This window comes from Manacus candei, unplaced genomic scaffold, assembly GCF_025592945.1.
Source record: "Manacus candei isolate 608988 ecotype Guabito, Panama unplaced genomic scaffold, ASM2559294v1 h1tg000017l, whole genome shotgun sequence".
Classification (NCBI taxonomy): Eukaryota; Metazoa; Chordata; class Aves; order Passeriformes; family Pipridae; genus Manacus; species Manacus candei.
The window spans coordinates 33,135,504-33,156,172 of NW_026138065.1; the positions used below are offsets into that span (position 1 = coordinate 33,135,504).

Below are 20,669 nucleotides of genomic sequence, written 5' to 3' on the forward strand. Positions count from 1 at the left end.
ACTGGGGGAAAAACCAATTTCAAACCAAGAGTCACTAACAACATAATTCCCTTATGAAATGCAACAGCGATTCCGAGGTAAAGATGCGTTTTTTTAAAGAGCACAGGTATTTTTCCCATTTCTTCACTAATGTACTCAATGTACTCATTATAATGTACTCCCTGTAACTTTTTTTAAAACAACTTTCTCCATATGGTACTAATAGAATATAACCATTTCCAATCTCAAGATTGTGAGCAGAAAACTCCACTTCTTTGGGGTTAGGAAAAAACCTAAAGCCACACACCATTATTGTATTGGTCACTGCAGAGATCCACGAGCGGAAGGCAGAGGGTCTGCACTCAGGAAGGATAAGCTTTCAGAGACTGTGAAGAAAAGTAAACTAACAGAATGACTACAACAATATATACTGTCTCTGTAGGATCCCAGTTTCCTTGTGTTTTATTGTATATTATTCTGGTCTTGGTCTAGCCAGGCAGTTTCGAGTCAATCATTCAGTATGCACAGGAACATCCCAGGTGTGTACATATATTGAGGTATTTCTAATTCAGGTACTCTTGCTATAAGCTACTCAAACATTATAAAATACAAGGAAACTTGCTAAATGTTAACTATCAGCATCAAAACACCCAAATTAGCTCATGGTGATTTGCAGTAGCTACTGCTAAGAAATGAGGTTTTAAAATTTAGTAACACATTGCAGAGGGAAAAGATACCAAATTGAAACACATTTCCTGTTAGAAAATGACAGCAGAATTGAAGATGGGAAGCTATGTCTTTAGCTGTACATTCTTATGAACCATGAAGATTAAAAAAGATATGCAGTGTTCAGCACTGACAGATCTATATATATAGAGAGATATCTTTCAGGCAGATAAGGCCAGATTGCATAACGTGACAGGTAATAAAGACGTACTTCTCACATAAAAATAGGTGTTATGTAAAATAAAAATGAGTCTTTCCCCTCATTTGTTCTGAAATGTAAGGGATGTTTGATCTTCATAATTTGTTAACTTTACTTTTCCAGCTTCTACACTGCAGATATTACCTAATTTTAGTGTTTGATTAAAAAGAAAAAGACTAATTGACTTCACAGTACATGGAATACAAACAGAATTACAAGATAATGTTTGATATCTACATCCTCTGATTTTTCAAGCTTAATGTTAAGAGAGCTGTCAATACATATATGAAGATATAAAAAAAGGGAAAATTTGCATTCACCACCCAGAATGTTTCTTTCTATGTAGAGATGGACCAGAATTTCAAGTACACTTAAAGGCCCAGTGGTGAAAAATAAACTGACTTGATTCGGATGCAGTGAATTCATCAACAGGTAAAATGTCTCAGCACTTACACAGTTACATCAGGGCTTTTATATTTTGCAAAAGAAAGCTTACCTGCCCATTTTTTCCCACTTCCATTTCAACTATGGCGACAGGAGTGTTTATCTGATCGACGTGTCTCAACTGTGACTTCAGATCCACTCGCCAGTTCATGTTTTTCAAGACATTATCCCAGCGGCTCTGATTGATCAGGCTCTCATGGATACTAGTTCGGTGGTTCTTCCAAAATTTTGCAATGACTGCAGCTTGATCTGATGTGATGCCACCTTGTTTTTTGGTTTGGGCGGTGAGGAAAGCTTCCAGCTGATTCAAATCCATGTCCGCTGAAGCAATTGACTGTAGGGAAAATAAAGGGAGCAAAAGGGAAAAGCTTGCTCAAAACCACTCCTTAACCGTCTACCAAAAGGTCAGATCTTCAGGGTCTGACAAATACTGGATCTTAAAGGGGTAGTACAAACAAATCTGGGTTATGCAAATAACCCGACAACTTTCATTAAAACTCAATTTGCAAGTGTTCTTCTACTTATCCCAGATTCCTGCCCCAAAACAGCTGGAGGGTAGTGGAACAGCAACAGCCATGAGGGAACTGGGAGAGCCTTTGGGAATGCAATACTGGTACAGGATAGCAAGGAGGCTTCTCACTGTCTGCCTGGCCCTTTCCTCACTGTGCCCTAGGCATACCCATGCTGCACCAGTAATGCAGGCTCTGCAGCACCACCAGCATGAGTCTTTCAAGGGAAAGTCCATGTGCATGGAAAAACGCAAAACTGCATTTTTTCATCTATATTAATCTATATATAAGGCCGAAAAAAGCCTTAAAATGCAACGGCAGCTTCTTCTGGAGTGTTGGTGGACTTTGTTAAGGATAAACACTTGTGTTTTGCAATGGAGTGGATGGGGTCTTTTACTCTCCCCCCTGTGCAGCAACAGAAACTATTATTCTTCCTAAACCCCCTTTTTATATAGGTATCCAGTTTTTCTATCTATTTTGCCTGGTAATCCCACAGCCTTATATTTGCATTGCCTAAGTGGCAATGGTTGCTACATACGGCCACGAAGGGAGGGGAAGTCAGGAGGTGGAGAGAGGGAAGGGTGGTTAAGTTTCCTCATTGTGGTTTCAAGTAAATGCTTTTGCTTAATTTTCCACACCAAACAGATGCAGCTTATCCAAAATGAACACATCACCTCCAAGCACATGCTGATATGGAGCACAGCAAGGTGAAGTGCGGCCAATCCTTGGGATTTGCCTCGATTTAATCCTCCTTGACATGGTATTGCTGCTGCTGAATTCTCCTCTGTGAATTCAGGGAAGTAACCATCTCCTTCTCGTGAGCCAAGGGGGTGACACCAGGTGGCTTTTGGCCGGACACACACTCCGTGCTCTCACACTGCTCGTCTGCAAAACCCAGGCGGTGCTTATCTGAAAACTGAAGCAGTTGTAGTGTTTTTTCAAAAGGGATGAGCTGCCTTGCCTTGCTTTCACAATAGATTAGCTGCCATCTGGTACGTGACTGAGGAAAGAAATGGCAATCAACAGTAGAAGTAAACCCTCAGCTGTATCAAGGTTCCAGCTTCACAGGAGCATCTGTGATTTTATTATAAAATTTGAGGTGGCTTGTGCACTGTTTTGTCTTTTCTAGAGGGCACTTGACATATCAGTACATAGCATTTGCTTTATACTGAAAATATTTAACCTAAGTGGTAATTATCCTGTACTAACTAATTATGCTGTAAATGAAAAAAACACTTCTTTTCACTTTCAAAAGAAAAGCTATTTAGACTTACAGTCCTTTCCTACATCCATCCACGCCTTACAGGAACAGGACTGTCTATTAACAGCAGTGTGGAATATTTCTGGCTTAACACTCTTCACATCACCACATCTGTGTGGGGATCTGTTTGCATGTTGTGTGACACCAACTGCTGCTTGTGTACATCTTTTGTGTTGGTTTAGGTGAACGGGGGGGAGAAGTGGAGGTGAATCAACAAGCACAGAGCCCAGCACCTTATGTAAGCCCTGCCAAGATCAAGCTGAGATGCAGACTTTCTTCTCAGTTCAGCTGTGCAGAAAATTGCCTTCTGTTTTATTCCTGTGCAGAAACCAAGAACATAAACTGTGTCCTCTGTACTGAATGATGCAAAGGTACCAGGGAGAAACAGCTCATCTGCATTAAATACGAACCTAATGCAGATTCATGGTCATACCAAGTAACCCTTTTCTAGACTTGATTTTATAACCTTTAAATACTTCACATTTGTAATTCTTTCGGATTTTTTTTTTTAACCCACCCTCTTCACAACAACTCCTTTTGCAAGAAGCAGTAAGATTCCTGGTGATGCCTTAAGGTCCATCTGGTTTTCCAATTTTTCTAATTTTTATAAGTTTTATAAGTAGTTACGTAGCAGAAGTAGATTTAGAAGCAGCAGCATTTAATTCCTTTACCTTTAACACAGAAGCTACATAGATTACCAACCCTCTAACCCCATTCTACACTCCCCACATCAATTCTACCCCTGGATTCCATTAGAACATGTTTAGTCTTATACAGGTCAGTTCAACCTGGCTGTTTGGTGAAGATCGTCAACAGATTGACAATTAGTTAAGATCTAGTGCGAGCTAAATTTAAAATCTCTGTACCTTTATGCATTAAAAGCACCCTGATATAGTTTGCTACCAAAATACTGTCACATAAAACAGAGGAGGGAAACCATGTAAGATAATTAGTAATCACTTATATCTCTCCCTCTTGCCCACGTCCAATGTAGATTTATACTGTACACACTTAGAAACCTGCTGTACACAGCTAAGAAACCAAAAGATAATAACCATAACTGTATTTTGGTGGAATATGTATCAGATAATGCATACTTTAAATAATATGTTCTTGTAGTTCAGGGCTAGAATCTCTCTCTTCTTGGAAGTATGACTACTACTTAAAAAATCCTTTAAGAAAAATTAACTGGAAGTGGGTACAAACAATCAGTAAGTTATACTTTGATACAGCTGCATGAAGACATTAATGAAGATATATTTTCTTTGAAATTCCTCAGTGAAACCCACCAGCTATAATGGTTTTCAAGTCACATAAGAACAGCAACTAATTTTAATATTCTTTTTCATCTTAACTTGGAAACATTTCACTGTGGACAAAGAATGAGAGAACAATTAAAGTCTTTGCTGATCTTTATTGCATGAACACTTATATAATTCATTTTTTATACATGTGTAGTTCTACTCTATTGCTCATATGAAGGGCCACAGTTCAGACATTTTTTAAGTTTGAGGAAATCTTTTAATTTAACTTGGCAAAAAAATTATATTTCCAGTCATACTCTGTATAGCATTACAAACAGTTCTTTCTATTACTTTTAACAGTGCTCATTTTTTACACAGAATATCAAATTACAGTGACTACATCTCATTGATATTTCTAAGGATTAATTTAAAGTTAGAACACGAGTGGTTCTTCTGTGCTTGTAATTAGAGACAGATAAAATATATCTGATTATAAATCTCCCTCTCATGCTATTAAGCCCTAGGAGCTTCAGAGGAGCATTTATCACTACCAGGACAATGACCAGCTGTTGTCCAGCTCCCATTGCCACGGTAAAGATTGTTTTATTGCTGGAAGTAAACAACACGTGCACAGTCCAGCATTACAACTGGAAAATTCTCAGTACTTAAAGGTGTTGAAACCTGTTTCATCCATCTGCTCCTCCAGTTGAATCACTGTCAGCATTGGTTCTAGAGGGATGCATCTTATTGATGCCAATTACTTAGTCCAGACAGACCTTAAAGTGCAGAATCTGCTGCTGTACCATGAGTCACTGTACTGTTAGTGACACAGGCCATTGTATTATAAAGACTTTATATTCTGAGCTAAGTGTGTGTACACAGAGATCCTGCCTCAGTTGTTTCCCACCTTCTCTCTTCAGCGGTCTCCACTGAGCACTTTTGCAATATATTATCACAGTCCCCTTTTTATTTACAGATTGTCTCATCCCTGTGCAGTTCTACAACATGTCAAGAAACATTGTGTTACAAGTATGACCCCGAGAGAAAAAAGTTATATAGGACTTAATTCCAATTTTTATTGGTAATCACAAGTAATCTACCATTTCAGCACAGAAATCCTACCCTCAGCAACTGGCAATCCCTTTCTTTCCAGAGGTTTTTTAACAGAGGAAAGAGTTTTGGTCATACTGAATTCTCCTTGTGTTCACCTTCAACACATACCCACCATATCTCCAAATATAATTCAGCCAACAAAAATATGACTTCAAATACTATTTCCTTCATGAAACAATATTTGACAATCTGGAGAGTTTTGTATTAGCTTAATTAGATCCACTAGACATGTGCCTTGGTACACAGAACAGGAAAACAGACTTAAATTCATTATCTCTTCTGAGAAATAAAACCCGACAAGCACGCAATACTAGTGAGAAACAAGAACTGGTGAAACACTCTGGGGAAAAAAGAACACAGAAAGAAAACATTACTGGTCAACCATCACAGAAGAGCTCCAAGAGCTGGACATGCCATCATGTACAGGCATTTCCACCACCTGACTCTCAAAACTGCAGGCTGCTGCCGGCCTGTAGCACAAAGGTCAGGAAAACAAACAATTCAGTGCCATGTACCATATTACTAAACTTGCCTCTTCAGGTTTCTGGGAGGTGTGGGAAAGAGGCTTCTCCTGTACCACAATCCTTGTAATTCATATGCTTTTAGAAATGTAACCTTGAAATCCCAGGAACACATGCAGGGAGAGGGGGAACCAGCTGCAGACAGGAGGAACACGCCAAGGAACCCCGCTCAGCCAAACACCTTGATCACACAAAGCCAATTCTTGTTAACATCGAGATGTATTTCTTTCACTCATCACCCTTAGAAGAAAACCTTTACTGGATTTGGGGCAAGCAGGGGGTGCCTGCTGCATTTAGGGGAGGAACAGAAGCAGCTCTCATCATCCTTGGGCACAACAGCACCCGTGAATCCTGGTGACTCTGCTGTTTGTCAGAGTCGGCCCAGCCTGTTCTGCTGCAAAACAGTGGCTTCAGACAGGAGGAATCCAAGATCTTCGCAATCCTGTGGTTTCTGGGTTTTCCTTTGTGAGTATGTACTAACCAGACTCTCCCAAGGGCTGCAGAGATATCCAGCCCTGTCACAAACGCGCTGTTCCCACAGATGTTCCCTGAATATTAGTCCAGTAGACTTTCCCACATTTCTGGAGACAGTGGAAGTTTTCAACTAGTTGGTAGGTTGTGCCTCACAAACACTGCTCACTGAAGTCCAAGAGCTCTCCTGAGAGTTGGAATTAAGATAAAATTAGATACAACAGCCTGCTTTGTCTGCACTTGAAAGTGGGGATCCATCTTTTGGAAAAAAACCCCAAATACTAAAGGCTTCTACAGCCCCCGCAAATTTGTAAGTCAGAAATCACAAGTGACCTTAACAATACACTTAGTATTTCTACATCAAAGTAGAAAGATTTTCATCTTTAAGTCTTCATTCTAATCCACAGGCAGTCACACAAATTTCTTTTATTCAGGTTCCATACTATGTCTCAATATTAATTTCTTGCCTCTTATGCAGCTGTAATGCACAGCTAAAAGTGAAATACACAGCTAAAAGTGAAATACACAGCTAAAAGTGAAATACAAGCTAAAAGTGAAATGAAACAGTCTGCTAACAGAAACGAGCTAACTGTGAACCATTAAGAGGTTAATAATACATACATTGTTTAAACCCCATAGCTTACTTTTTTCTACTGTGTAATAGATCTTCTCCAACAACTATTTTTTATTCCAACCTTTTGATTCATTGCCAAGGAGGCACTAGCCAGGTCAACAGATGCTCAGTAGACTTGTAAATACTGTTAAATTTGACTTCTGATTTTCATCAAGCTTTCTTCTTGGATGGGGGGACTCGCAACACTCACCAACAAAAAAATTATTTACTGCTACTGCAGATGGGGAAAACGTGTGTGTATGATGAAGTTTCAGGCAAAATGACATCCTTCCTGCATTTTTGATCTTATTAAGCTTGATTCCACCCAGATGTGTCAAATGTGTAAAAGGAAGATAAAACTCTTCTCAATGGGTCACTTCCACTCTTCTCGACTGACTCCTCTATTTTCTCCCCCACAATTCCCAGGTTCCCACCAAGCAGAAATCCCCTAAACCCCATCTTAATTTTCTTTTGCTCAAGCTCACCAAACTCAATGTTCTCTGTTAATATTACTTTTTTGTTTGAACATGAAGTTCAATCACAGGGAAGTAGATATTCAGCTATTTTTGACCTAGCTTACAATTGAATGCAAAAGAGATCTCAGCATTAGTTTTTAAAAGAATGTGAAGCGACCACATTTCTTCCCTCTGCCTCTGCCATTAGTCTGCCAGATACGACCAGTTTGAACTCGTAATTTCAAAAAAAACACCACTTCCTAAATTTATTTGCAGAAGGTGTCATTTTTCTGCGGTGTGAAGACTCATTTGATGACAAAGGAGGATGCAAGGTTGATTAAAACAGGCAGCCACCAGATAAACTGCAGCCTGAGCCATCCTCCCGCAGTCAGATCGCGCTTCCCGGAAACCTGCTGTGCTGAGCTCCAAAAAGTGGCTCCCTCACTCCAGGCCGATCCCAGAAAACATCTTACCTGAAGGAAAACTGAGAATCATTGGGATTACTCTGTCTAAGCCTACTCTGTCTAGGCTTTATACCACTTACAAACCAAGAACAAATAATAATAAAACCAGAATAAGCTCTCTAATACCACCAGTCATAGGTAGATATCCAAGAGATGCCTCCATACTCAGATTATGATTAGATACTAAAAGCTTAAATTTTAAGCAATAAACACGAAAAAAAAAGCACCAGCCCTTTCTTCCTGAATAAGTTTCCAAACTATATTGAAATAGAAAGAGGAAAAGTTATACAAGACAAAAGGCAATGTAAAGTGCTTCTCAGAGAGCACAGATAGGCGTTGGACACACTGGAGAAGATAAAACAGGGTACCAAAAAAATAGGGAAATGTTCTATTAATAGCAGATATACTTGTAACTACAAGGGTGAAATAGGATTAAAAATATAAACATATTAAAATTAAAAATATAAATGTAAATTGTCCACCCCGGACTGTACTCTAATGAATTATAGCAAACAAAATCCCAAGATTTGCTATCAGTTTTCTCCCCACTGAAGTCCAATTCTTTGCTGTGGTTTAGAAGGTATTTTGTCACTTGGGGTGGAGGCAAAGAAATGTCACATTTCCAGTAGTTCTTAAACATGCAGCCATATCACAGACAAGTTTGAGAGGTTCAACCTTTTTCAAAATGAATGTGCGAGCACATGTGCTCCCTGAACTGTGCTTCAGCAGAAAGGAGCTGTTTTCCTGGAGAACACATAAATCTTTGCAGGTTAAACCATTTTAGACTGAATAATGTCTTCTTCAGTCCTCCTGAAGGACCTGGATTCAGAAATAAGAACTCTCAACACATGGAAAGCCATCTAATGCAGTATTGCTAAAGAGGAAAATAAAGGACAGAAAGAAATCCAGACAGGACAGAAAATACTAGATGGTAAATAAAAAAAAAATCAAGGGAGGGAGTAAAAGCAGGAAAAGAGAGACAGACACAGTGACAGTCCTGGAACTGGTGACATGACCTGTTGTTCCCTTAAGAGACCACACGGTCAACTTTTTTTTCTCCTTCTCTGCTCTCTTACAATGAAAGAGGACTGTGTTTATCAGGTTTCTATAATCATTCTGGGAAAATTACTTACTGCTGCAGACTATTGCTTCATGTTTAATCTCGTTTCACTTAGGAGAGTTAAAAATAGAAGTTGGAGCAGTTCACATTTTGAAGACATGGAAAAAAAAATGTTGTAGCCCTACCCTGAGAGCAGTAATGGTGTAGACATTAGCAGAGCTTATTGGAGCTTTGCAGGCACTGATCCTGTCAGTGAAATCAGCAAAAACTTTATTATAAACCAAGCTCAGAAATACAATTAGTATCACAAATTAAATTTTCATTTTACTCCGTGTGTCTTGATTGTTTGCATCTTAAAGGTTAATGATTAACTCAGCTCATTTGTCTCTTGGTTTACATTTGGACATCAGCTTTGCTTTATAGCAAAGCACAGATGCTCTAGCAGTGAATAACATGAACTACACGAGTTTCACCTCTCCACTCTAGGATGTCTTGCCATATACACCATTTTGGAGCCAAATTCTGACTTCAGGCTCTGCTGTCCCTCCTTTCACAGCACTTTTGTATATTACCTGTACTATTCTGGGCAGCAGCTGGAGTTGCATTTCCTACCTGGAAGGAGAAGGATTTCTGCACTCCCAGACCAGGCTGGGAGCACATCACTGCCTTAGCCCAGACACGTTTCACAGCAGCAAGTGAAGGAGACAAGTTTACAGACTACACTGTTTCATGGGAAGCAAGCAAGAGTGCTCTGCCAACTGGTCATTCATCACCTACTTTGACAGCTCGTGTTACGTGCTGACAGGTTTGACAGGCGAGAGGGAAGCTTCCAGTCTCAGGATACAGCAGGCAGGTCTTCCTTTCAGCACACATAAAATACTTTTTCCCTCCTGTCGGCTCAGTGAAACACAAAACATGTTCCCCAAACCAGTGGCAGACATGGTGGTTCTTAACAGTTGAGCCTTTACGAGGAGAAAGGAGCAGCAGGTCAAACTCTTCAGCAGAGGAATCACAACTGTAAAGGTCCCTGCTACACCTTGGTTGCTGGAAATAACACCTGATTGAGAACAAAGCCCAGACCAGGGAGCTCTGAAGAAAATCATCCCTCACTTTCCCATAAAGATTTAGTGTGATTTCCTGTATCAAAAATAATCTTTGCACCAAATGTAATAAATGGTTTTGGGGAAAAAAAAAAGCTAAACACTTAATGAAACAGCTATCAATCAAAGTATTCTCCAATAGAACCACATTAAACAATAACGACTGCTTTGATTACCCCATGGGGGGGTTTCTATTTCTATCATCTATCAGCAGAGCTGGCCAAGTCATCAAGTTTTCCATGAGGCTTGTAGGAACAACTCAACACCCCTGTGCCTCCACAGACAACATGTATAGTGTTCTGGGGAGCTGCAGGTGCACAACTGTGGTTTGCAGAGACACTCCACCACAGAAAACTGTCTGGTGCCCAAAAAAAAATCTGACTTTAGATTTCACCATTGCAGGCCTTAACAGCTAAAAGCTTCAGCACTCAATTGCTCCATGACACTGCAGCCCATGGCATTAAAAAGAATTCAATTAATTCTTCCCAGGGTTTTTCTTTGGCTTTTAGTCAAACTGGGGGCTACTCATCCCATAAACCCCCTACCACTTGCCCACATGAGCCAGAAAATTCCTCTAATGCTTTCTTTTCATTATGAGACTTTTTATAGATTTCCTGACATGTCATAAACTGACATGTCATAAAATGAACAAAAGCACTCTCCTTGCCAAGCGAGGAACAACTGACACTCTTCTAACCTGGTTCACAATAAGCCAGAGCCAGATCCCTGTCTTTCCATCGTTCAAGAGACTTTATACAACAGACACCAAACAGAGGCACCTACAAACGCACTCATGGACAAGAGGCACGTCCAGCAAACAGTGGGGAAAGGGCCCTTCTGCAAAGTTGCATCAGCTGCTCGTGCTTTGGGCTCCTTAAAGCCCTCAGGAGAGGACCTTCTTGGAGGTCTCACGGGGTCTGAAGCGCAGCATAACAATCTCTGACCTCTTGAGGACCCATCAGGAATTCACAGCTCTGGAATCCAAGCATCCACACCAGAAAGCAAAGCACAGAACCATACTGCCATAACCCAACCAGCCTTAGAGCCACAGCTTGTCATGTTCATCCTGGGGAATGTACAAACCCCAGGTATCACTAAATGGCTTTAGAAGGGCACTTCTGACCTCTCTTCTTATCTCCACATTCCTGCAGACACACTTTGTAAACACGTATGTGTGAGCACCAGATCTGACCATCTACTAAAGTCATAGCACACATGTAAACGTGCCCTTTCTTCTTCCACAGAAAAAGGGAGTTATGAATATTTTTCTCACTTCAAAAAAAGGTAAAAATTAAGTTTAATTAAAAAAAAATTACAACTAATTCAAATATATAAAATTTTTCTACCACGTGACCATGTAAAACTAAAGGGTACTTATACAAACAGCTTGTTAGAACAGAATATAAACTACTCTTGCACCAGAAAAGACAAAAAGAGTATAAGAGAAGAGCACATCTGATGTGACAGTCTGAAGAGAGACAACAAAGCCATGTGTAAATGTCAGACAAGGAGTAAAAATGCCAGTTGATTACTTGCCTTTTAAACAGATACTATTTCAGTGCCTGCATATATCTTCAAAACATACTTCATAATCCTGGCATCACAGTTCATAGAGACTGCAAAGAAAGGGAAAGAAAAACTACCCACCAAGCTGAGGTAGAAATCTTTTGGCAGAGATCCCAAAACATCTCAACCAGAAAAAAATCTAACCTTATTTGGAAAAAACACAGATTTCACTCAAACTATATTTGTATTACCACTTTTTATTGTTTGAGGAGAGAGGGAGATGTAAAAAAGCATGCTCTCAAAAACAGATTAACATATGCAAACTGACAAAATTACAAAAATATTTTAAAAGTAATTGGAAAAACACTTATTTTAAGTCTAAAAATTGTTTGGACAAGTTGGCTATTATTCCTACATTTTCTCTCCTTTGTATATTTTATGTCTTCTTTCCACGAGATTCTGTTGTAATCTATTTTTACTTACATGAAATCACATACAAACCAGCATTATTAAGAGGTAAACATAGAATATGACAAAGAATTAGAGGTATAAAAAAATTGTATTCCAAGATCACTGTCACCTTTAGAAGTGAAACATGCAGCCCTCAAGCACAGCAGATAAAGAGATACTGAACTCCACCAGGAACTGAAGAGGAGGAGGGAGTCATGGGCTTGCTATACAACTCTAAAATTACCAACTTTATAAAAGACTGAATACTCTGGATTAGACCTTGGGTTGGCAACCAGAACCAGGTGCTCGTGCACTGTAAACAAAGAAAAAGGTAAATCCCACTTATTTTGTTGAAACAGTCCAATTTTTAAAGCACTGGATGACTAAAATAAGTATAGGATGATTTGGTTTCCTCGTATATGACCATTACATACAATGGTACACAATTATGGGAAACTACTGTGCTTAAGCTTCAGGTGTTCAGAATAAATAACAAAAATGCACCCTCCCCCAAAACACCCCCCCCAAAAACCAACCACAAACCAAAACAAACCCCACAAAACCCAGCCAACTGGTTGGTACCAGTTTGGTTTTCCCAATAATGAACTCCTAATCCTTCACAATGGAGGCCATTCATGTGCCACTCAGTTCTGACTTACTCCATATATTAAATCCTTTTTTTAAAAAATTTATACTGGGAAAGCATATGTTTATAATGATAAATACAAAATTAAAAAAGAGGATATTTTAGGCCCTGCCTTTGAAGACAAAGTCCCTTACTTCATCTTGTTATAAAACAAATGATCCCCCAGGGATGAACCTGGAGCCCTCTCAGGAGGCTGCAGTTGACCTTTCCTGCCCAGGGAGGCTCCTGGAGAACCAGACTGGGCATTCTGATCACAGCTCAGGTTGTTGGACCTTCTTACCTGACAACTTCTGCCCCATGGGGCTCAGTGGCTAAAACATCAGTGAACAAAAGACTTCATGTAACAATTGCAGCACCTGCTATTTTGTGCCACTAGTGCTTTTCCCTTTTCTTTTTTTTTTAATTAAATAAACTGCTGAAAAAAATCAACATCATCCAAATGTGTTGAAGAATTCAGGCTCCATCATACTTGGTCACCAGACTGGAGGAAATCCAGAGTACAAGCTGCAAAATGGAATAATTCCAGCCACACAACTGGACTCTAGTCACACAACATGAAATTTTTGGTCTTGTCAGCATTTTTTTTTAAACAAGTTGTTGGATATACTGCATCCAGTTGCTACACACCAGTAGAGTCAAAAACCTAAAGTATATCATCCCAAGACTGCAGCTGCAAGTGTTACTGGAAATGAAGAATTTCAGATGTTCAGCTTGTAAAAAGGTTGACTCATAAGTGTCATCCAAATTTCCTTTTCATACCCTAGCTGTGAACTTCACTGGCTCAAGTGAATACCACAGCTCTTGCATCTTTGATAGGGTGTTACTCAATCTGTTAACACCTCTTTCTGTTGCTCTCTTCTTGTTCTGAACTTTCTGGGAAAGGAGGATATATATGTGAGCAGAGAAGATTATTCTCATGCAAATGTAAAGGATCCACTGACTAGTCTTTTTTCCTAATAAGATTAATCCTTACCTGCAATGAAAAAAGATATGTGTATCTGAAGAAAGAAATAAGTCTATTATCTGCTCAGCTGTGTGGCAGCCCCTCACGAGACCAGTAAGGTTGACATTAGTATTTTTACTTCATTGCTAACATCAGTTGGCTCCTGGAGCAAGCAAGAATTAACCTTCCTTCACACCAGTTGTAACAGACTCCATTTTTAAAGTATCACGTAATAAAGAATATAATTTCAGTGTACAGCCTTTCCTTTTAGTCTTCAGCCATCAAACTGAAGATAAGACGACTCAAGTTCTCCTCTTTTCATAAAAGAGGAAAGACAACTTATACTGGTCCAGAAACTCACCAGTGCTGAGATGATGGCCATGAACTTCATTACCCTCTTAAGCATTTTCCACACACTTTAGGAAATAGGGAATGGAGCATTAGTGTTACTGAAATAAAGGTATGAAACCACATGTGAAGCCTAAGGGAGTCTTTCTCCCTTTTCGAATATATTCCATACAGCATGTGCTTGATGAATACTAATTAAGTATAGTAGAGGCATTTAATTTGGAGTAATGGTCTTCAAAGGCAAGATCCGACTCCCTGTTCTTCAATCAGAGCAGACTCTTATTAAGGTCAAGAGAAACACTGCAGGGATCAGACTGGGCTAATGGATTTCAGTATAATTAACGTACTTGCCTTTCTGTGCCTGCACACACATATACACAGAGCTCGTGCTAATCACAGACACACGTATGTGTAACTTATGCTAGCCATACCTGTAGGGTTTGGGGTTTTTGAGAAATGAGGAGAAATGAGGAGTACATCCAAAGCTTGCTGGTGTCACCAATGATGCAAATGCTATTTACTTGCAGAAGTTCTGCAAACGCAACAAACTAAACCACGCATTTGGATGGGAAAGTGGAAATCAACAGGACAGGAAGCATTGCCACCTCCAGGGAATCCAACTTCTCAGCAGCACACTGTTCTGGAAGTCTATTAACTGGCAATTAGCAGATTTCAAATGCAGCAGGGGCATTTTAAAACTCAAAGGTAACGAAGAGACATTACAAACATGAAGAGCTAGTACTGACCTGTCTACTCTAGACATAGATGGGGCAGCCCCCACCTCCACAGCTGGGACAAAGCAACTACATCTCTACTTACAGACATATAATTAACACTGTAATTGAGGAAAACAGAGAGAGAGAGAGAGAAAGACTTCCTTCTAGTTTGGGCAATACAGAGTTTACCACACTTATTATACATCAGTGATGCAGATCCGCCAACTTTTTTTAATTTACTGCTTTTCTGCAGGTAAGAATGTTTAAAAAAAATGCACCACAAAAGGTCAAGTAAACCATTAAACTCAAGGTGATCCATTTTCACTGAAGCGACACAGTTACAGCACACCACCTCTTTACAATCTCAAATGAAACGAGCCTTTCTGTCTCATATTTGAGTTACAGAAAATACTACTTGTCAAATGAATGACATTACGAAGGTGGGATCCCTTCTATTTCTGCCTCCCTTCAGGACTGCACTTGTAGTTGCACGGCAGCAGGAAGATTGTGAAATTTGTAATGTACAGACTCTTGTTCACACCCTGTTGTTTAAAACAACACTCCAATTCATACAGATCTGCTTGGGAGCAGAACACCATCACCCCCACGTCCCACAGTCACACCGCCTTCCACACATCTCCTCAGTAATTACAGGAGCAATGAAAACTGTACTGTAATTGCAAAAGGCTTTAACGACACAAACCCTGACTTTTGCAACTCGAGAAATCACAGAAAGAGGAGTATTAACAAATCCATAAAGATGCAGGTACATTGCTCTTTCTAGTTGACATACCCAAGCAATAAATTGCTGCTCCGGGCAGTGAAGCCCTGATCTTACAGCTCCTGGCAATGTTCTTCAATCATTTTCTGCATCCAACCTTCCTCTCCAGTTCATTGTTTCCAAGTGTCTTCTCTCTCCACTTTATGTTAACTGCCAGCTGTCCCAGTCCTTATGTGAACTGACCATAAGTATACAAACCTAAAATCTAAAATAACTCATATTGAAAGCACTAGGAAGAATGCTTTGGGATAGTACACGTGCACATTTTCATCACTGCAATACAGCAGTGATGAAGTAAACATTACATTCAGGTAAACATCACATTTTCTACCCTCCTAAGACAATGCTGAAAACGGGAAAAGAAATTAAAAAAAAAAAAAAAGAAGCAATAACTGTGGGTTTATGGTTTATATGAAAATATAAAAATGAAAATGTATGCTTCAACACCAGACACTGCAGAGCTGGCAACTGAGCTGTGTTCAGATTAGTGAGCTACATAATAGTGGTGTTTCACTAAATTAAAAAAAATAGGCTAGGATTTTTATGTAGTTGTTCCAAGCAAACATCAATTCAGATAATAATTTTCTTACATATGTCCAATTATGACACAGTAGGCACTCCCTCCCTCCCAAAATTTTGTGCAAAGTTATTAATACATTTTCACCCAGCCCAGTAACAAATAGAATTATTCATAGTAAGCACAGTCATTTGCTAGAGTGAAAAGTACAACACTTACATAGGACACATTTGGGTAGAAAGCAGATCATATGGACACAGCTGGCACTGCTGTACCAGCAACTTGTTTTCTTTTACCTGAATCAAGAAGAACAAGTATGCTCACCAAGTTCTCTCTCTAGTTAGTAGGCACAGGCACAGCTGCAACTCTAAATGGAAGAAATCAAGCAGCCTCTCCTATTAACTCTTCCAAAATTACTTTATCTCAGTCTTCAGACTGAAGCTGTTCTGTCTCTCAGCCTTGCAGAAGCCTGGACAACTGCAAAGTGCTCCCGAGCTCATGACTCAGCCCACGTATTTGAGGAATCACAAGGCATCTGAGGAGAGGGAAGAATGGCAACTCTCTTCCCTTATTAGAAAGTGCAAGAAGTAATTTATTTCCTAACAGTTGGCAGAAATTGCTTCAGAAAGTCTTAGCAGAAATGTTTCAGTTAGCAGAAATCCTGCTGAAGAAGATACAAAGGCCTTTATATCCCCCACAACTGAGCGAACCTTACAACTGTTTTTCTGCTCTGACTTTTCACGTAAGGGCAGATCCCTTTTATGAAGATCAAACAGTCTCTTCCTTCTCAAACAGGGGTAGCAACGCTTTGGGAACTCCTCTCGAGGTCACAACAGCAACTTCATAGGGAAAGGACCGCAGTCCCTAGCAGGAAAGGGACGATTTTTAGGGACAACACATGGTAAGAGCACACGGCAGCTTCCAAGGCACCCACAAGTTGCTCATGCAACTCCAGAGCATTTTACACACCGAGAGATTTTTATCCACTAGTCACACTAATTTTTCTTCCACAAGCCTTTAGATAAGATTTTGATCAAAAGGTTTCTTATTCAACAGCTTTTCTCTGATGGTACGAAGAGAAGCAATCACCAGAAATAGCTTCAAGATGGGATTTACATACACTGTGTGTGCCACAGCACAGCAGGGCCCAGTAACCCAGACTGGCTGAAAACCAGTGGAATTAAGCAGTAATCTGACAGAACTACCAGCATGATTCCTAATGGAAACCATCGAGGGAAGAGAGCAAGTCAATGTTGTGAAGTGCATACACAGAGCTCGGGTGCATCGTATATGTTGGATATCAGGCTCTTGGCTCCCACATATTATTTATATAATCTGATTCATATTTTACCATTCACATACCAAGATATTTATTACAGATGGTAAAATCCTCGGTATTTGTGGGGGAAAAAAATATAAATCAAATATATTAAAATATTTATAGTCCTCACGCTGAAATTTTTATTATTATTTAGCCTATGTACAGTTCATTCTGAAGGAGAAGAGTGAAGCAGAAGAGTGAACTAGGGACACTTTCAACCCAGCAGCAAATGATCCTCTTCAACAAACGCAATAACTTACTGCCACCAAAAGGAAAACAGTGGGATTACTCCACACGTAAAGTAACCGTTACCAGTGGACTAATACTGTAAATTAAACTTATGTAAGAAGGAGACAAATTTAGTGTTTCAATCAGGATGAACTAATATTTGAAAAACCAAAAGAAGCTGGGGGTGAGAATTTGCAAAAGCTGATCTCCCCCAGTTTCTCAATGTTTTGCAGCCTTACAGGACAGGAGGCTGGGAGGGATGAAGGCAGAGGGCAAAAAAACAAGTGACAGAACAACAATGAAGTCATACAGTTCTCCAGGGCCAGCCTTCCTAGGGTTTTATTCTACCTTCCAAGATATTCCACACAAGAAATAAGACTAAAAAAAAAAAAAAAAAGTAAATTGAATAAAAAACATGATTTCACTACAAGATAAATCTTGCATTTTAGAAAGAGCTCAGATGATTCACGCTCATTCAGCAGCTCTGTGGACACCGAAGGAAACATCTGTAAAAAGTAGATCATAATGACATGTTTTATAAATATAAAACCAGGACTATTCTATACATAATCCAGGGGAAAAAAAACCCCACATTTAAATGCTTATTGACACTTTAGTGTCACTTATTCATCTCCATACTTCTCACAGGTGCCACGCTTTGCATAGGTGGAATGCAGAAGGGAACAGGAAAGTCCTTTGCTTTATTTATGCTCAGCTCTAGTAAAAGCAAATAGTTGATTCATGGTACAGATCTGTGTTTGGTAATTAGAAGACATGAACTACTACAGCAATTAAGTCACAAGGGCAATGAACCTCTCTGCTTCTGACTATCAAGAAGATGGATGTCAGAAAAAAAAACCCTCAAGAGACACGCATGAGGCATTATCCATCCCATCTAATTTAGGTGCCTTCAAAATGACCAGAAGGCCAAAAGATTGTTTTTTTTAGGATGCTCTAGAACAGAGGTGCTAAAAGTATCCACAGGACTTGGGTGTTACTTCAAGTTACCCGCTAGGAATAAGCACCCCAAAATCCACGCACCCTTGACATGAAGTTGTACAAAGTAGTCTGTGTATTGCTTAGCACAAAATTTCATCTTTAAGGCTGAACTGCACAGATTTCAGTTATTTCCCGGGAATTTCATCCACAAGGAGATGAGAGGAGTGCTGGCCATGAAGACCATGAGACACACTTGGTAACAGTGAGATGCTAATTTACATTGCAAGGTGTGAGTGAGCTCGAGGAACACAACTGCCACCAGTTTTGCTTCTGAAGCAGCACACAGGGGACGTGATACCCTCTCCCCAACACACAGTTATCCTACTAAGCTATATGCCTATTTTACAACAATGGGTAAATAGCCACAAAACTTTAATCACCTGTGTCTTCTGAATTAACATTATGTCCAGAGTATGACATCTCAACAGTGCTTGAATAAGATTTGTACTTGAGAGGAGGGAATGAAACAAGCCCGCAGACAAAACCAGCCTCCAGTCCTACAAGAATCAATTTTTATTTTTCAGCTTTCATTAGAGGCTTTTCGGGGCATCATATGAACCTAATAATTAAATGAACCACGGAACCTCCATACAAGCAGAAAACCAGTGCCAACATCCTCATCAAATTCCCAATCTGTCAATTACATTTAAAACTACCGACCGAGTTTATAAATCCAAAGAGGCCAAAGAGCCACGGATTCACCCACAAGGTGGCAGTGGCCACCCAAGGATTTAGCACCTAGAGGCTCCCTGAGCCACATCGAGCCGCCGGGAACTACACTACACCACACTACTCTCTTCTCGCCGAACGGAGCTCAAAATAAGATCCATTAGGGGAGAAGAATATCTTCTCCTCTCTTACACATAAACCAAAATCTGTTGTCTGTGTAAAACGGCTTGCTTCCGCCAAAACACAGTTTTCTCGTAAGAAATCCGCAGCTCTCCTCAGAAACCTGCGGGTACTTATTTCCAAGGCTGCAGAACCCGAGTGTCGCCGTTACCCCTCCACAGCTCCTGAGGAGCGGCCGGAGAGTCCCGGCTGGGCAGGGCTAGGCTGGGCAGGCCTGGCTGAGGCTGGGAGGGGCTGGCCAGGCTCGGCCCCGCGCTGAGGGCGGCCGGTGTCCCCACAGAGGCAGCACCCGCGGCTTCGGCTGCCCCCAGAGCCCCACCGAGGACACCCGGAGGCCGAGGGAGCGGGTCCCCCTAGAGCGCGGCCCCTTCCCCGCCTCAGCGCCGGTACCTGGAGGAGGCCGCCCATCTTGGCGCGCAGGGCGCGGAACTCCTCCGGCGGCGCCTCGGGGTAGAGCTGCCCGCGCAGCAGCTCGTCGGTGACAGCGGCGTTGCCGTGGAAGGCGGCCTGGGCGATGCCGCCCAGGAGGGCGCTGAGGGGCCGGGAGCCCTCCGGCGGCTGCGGCGGCTCCGGCGCCGCCATTGCGGGCAGGGGGAGGCGGGCCCACCCGGGTACGGCGGCCGCGCGGGGACAGCCCCCGCCGCGCCGCGCCCACGCCCAGCTTCCCCAGGGGATGGATCACGCCCCCGGGAAGCGGATCGTAACCGTGGAACACCAGACACGCCAGCGGCTGGAGCATCCAAACGAATTTTATTTAAGCACCGAGCCACTGTACATTTAACTTGGTACATTTAACTTGGTACCCTCGCGGACCAGCCCCGGGCAATTCCATGCGATAGGTGAAAGGAACCACCCCCTCAACCAAACCCCCATTACATCAATTAGAACCGAACAGCATTTGACCCGACTAGGAACAATAAATTTCTGCTTTTCGAACTGTTTCTTCAAGAAAAAAGTGCTCCGTTTTACTAAATACTCCTCTATTTTAAGGAAACTTCCCCTCTATCCTTTCACTGTACGATGCGGTGTTAACCACAGAACATGGGGACAGAGGTACTAACATTAAAGACAAAGGTACCAATAAAGATCAAGTGTTTTCTCTGTACACCACTTTTTAAGTTTAAATATAAAAAAATATTAAAATGCTTTGTATATACAAACATATGCTGTCACAAAAGAGGCTGTGTGCTCTCAAGAGATGCCTAC

The 20,669-nt window shown here is 40.9% G+C and overlaps 1 protein-coding gene across 2 annotated transcripts in view; it reads right to left on the reverse strand.

The window, feature by feature from the left end:
• COMMD1 (copper metabolism domain containing 1) overlaps window positions 1–20,077 on the reverse strand; it is a 67,416-nt gene extending 47,339 nt beyond the window's left edge. For both annotated transcript variants that reach the window (XM_051783857.1, XM_051783858.1), the window contains exons 1-2: window positions 19,854–20,077; window positions 1,401–1,682 (exon numbers count right to left, since the gene is read on the reverse strand). In XM_051783857.1, the coding sequence (XP_051639817.1) occupies window positions 1,401–1,682; window positions 19,854–20,045 (474 nt within the window). In that variant the 5' untranslated portion in view covers window positions 20,046–20,077. The remainder of the gene's footprint in view (window positions 1–1,400; window positions 1,683–19,853) is intronic.
• Between the last annotated feature and the right edge of the window lie 592 nt (window positions 20,078–20,669).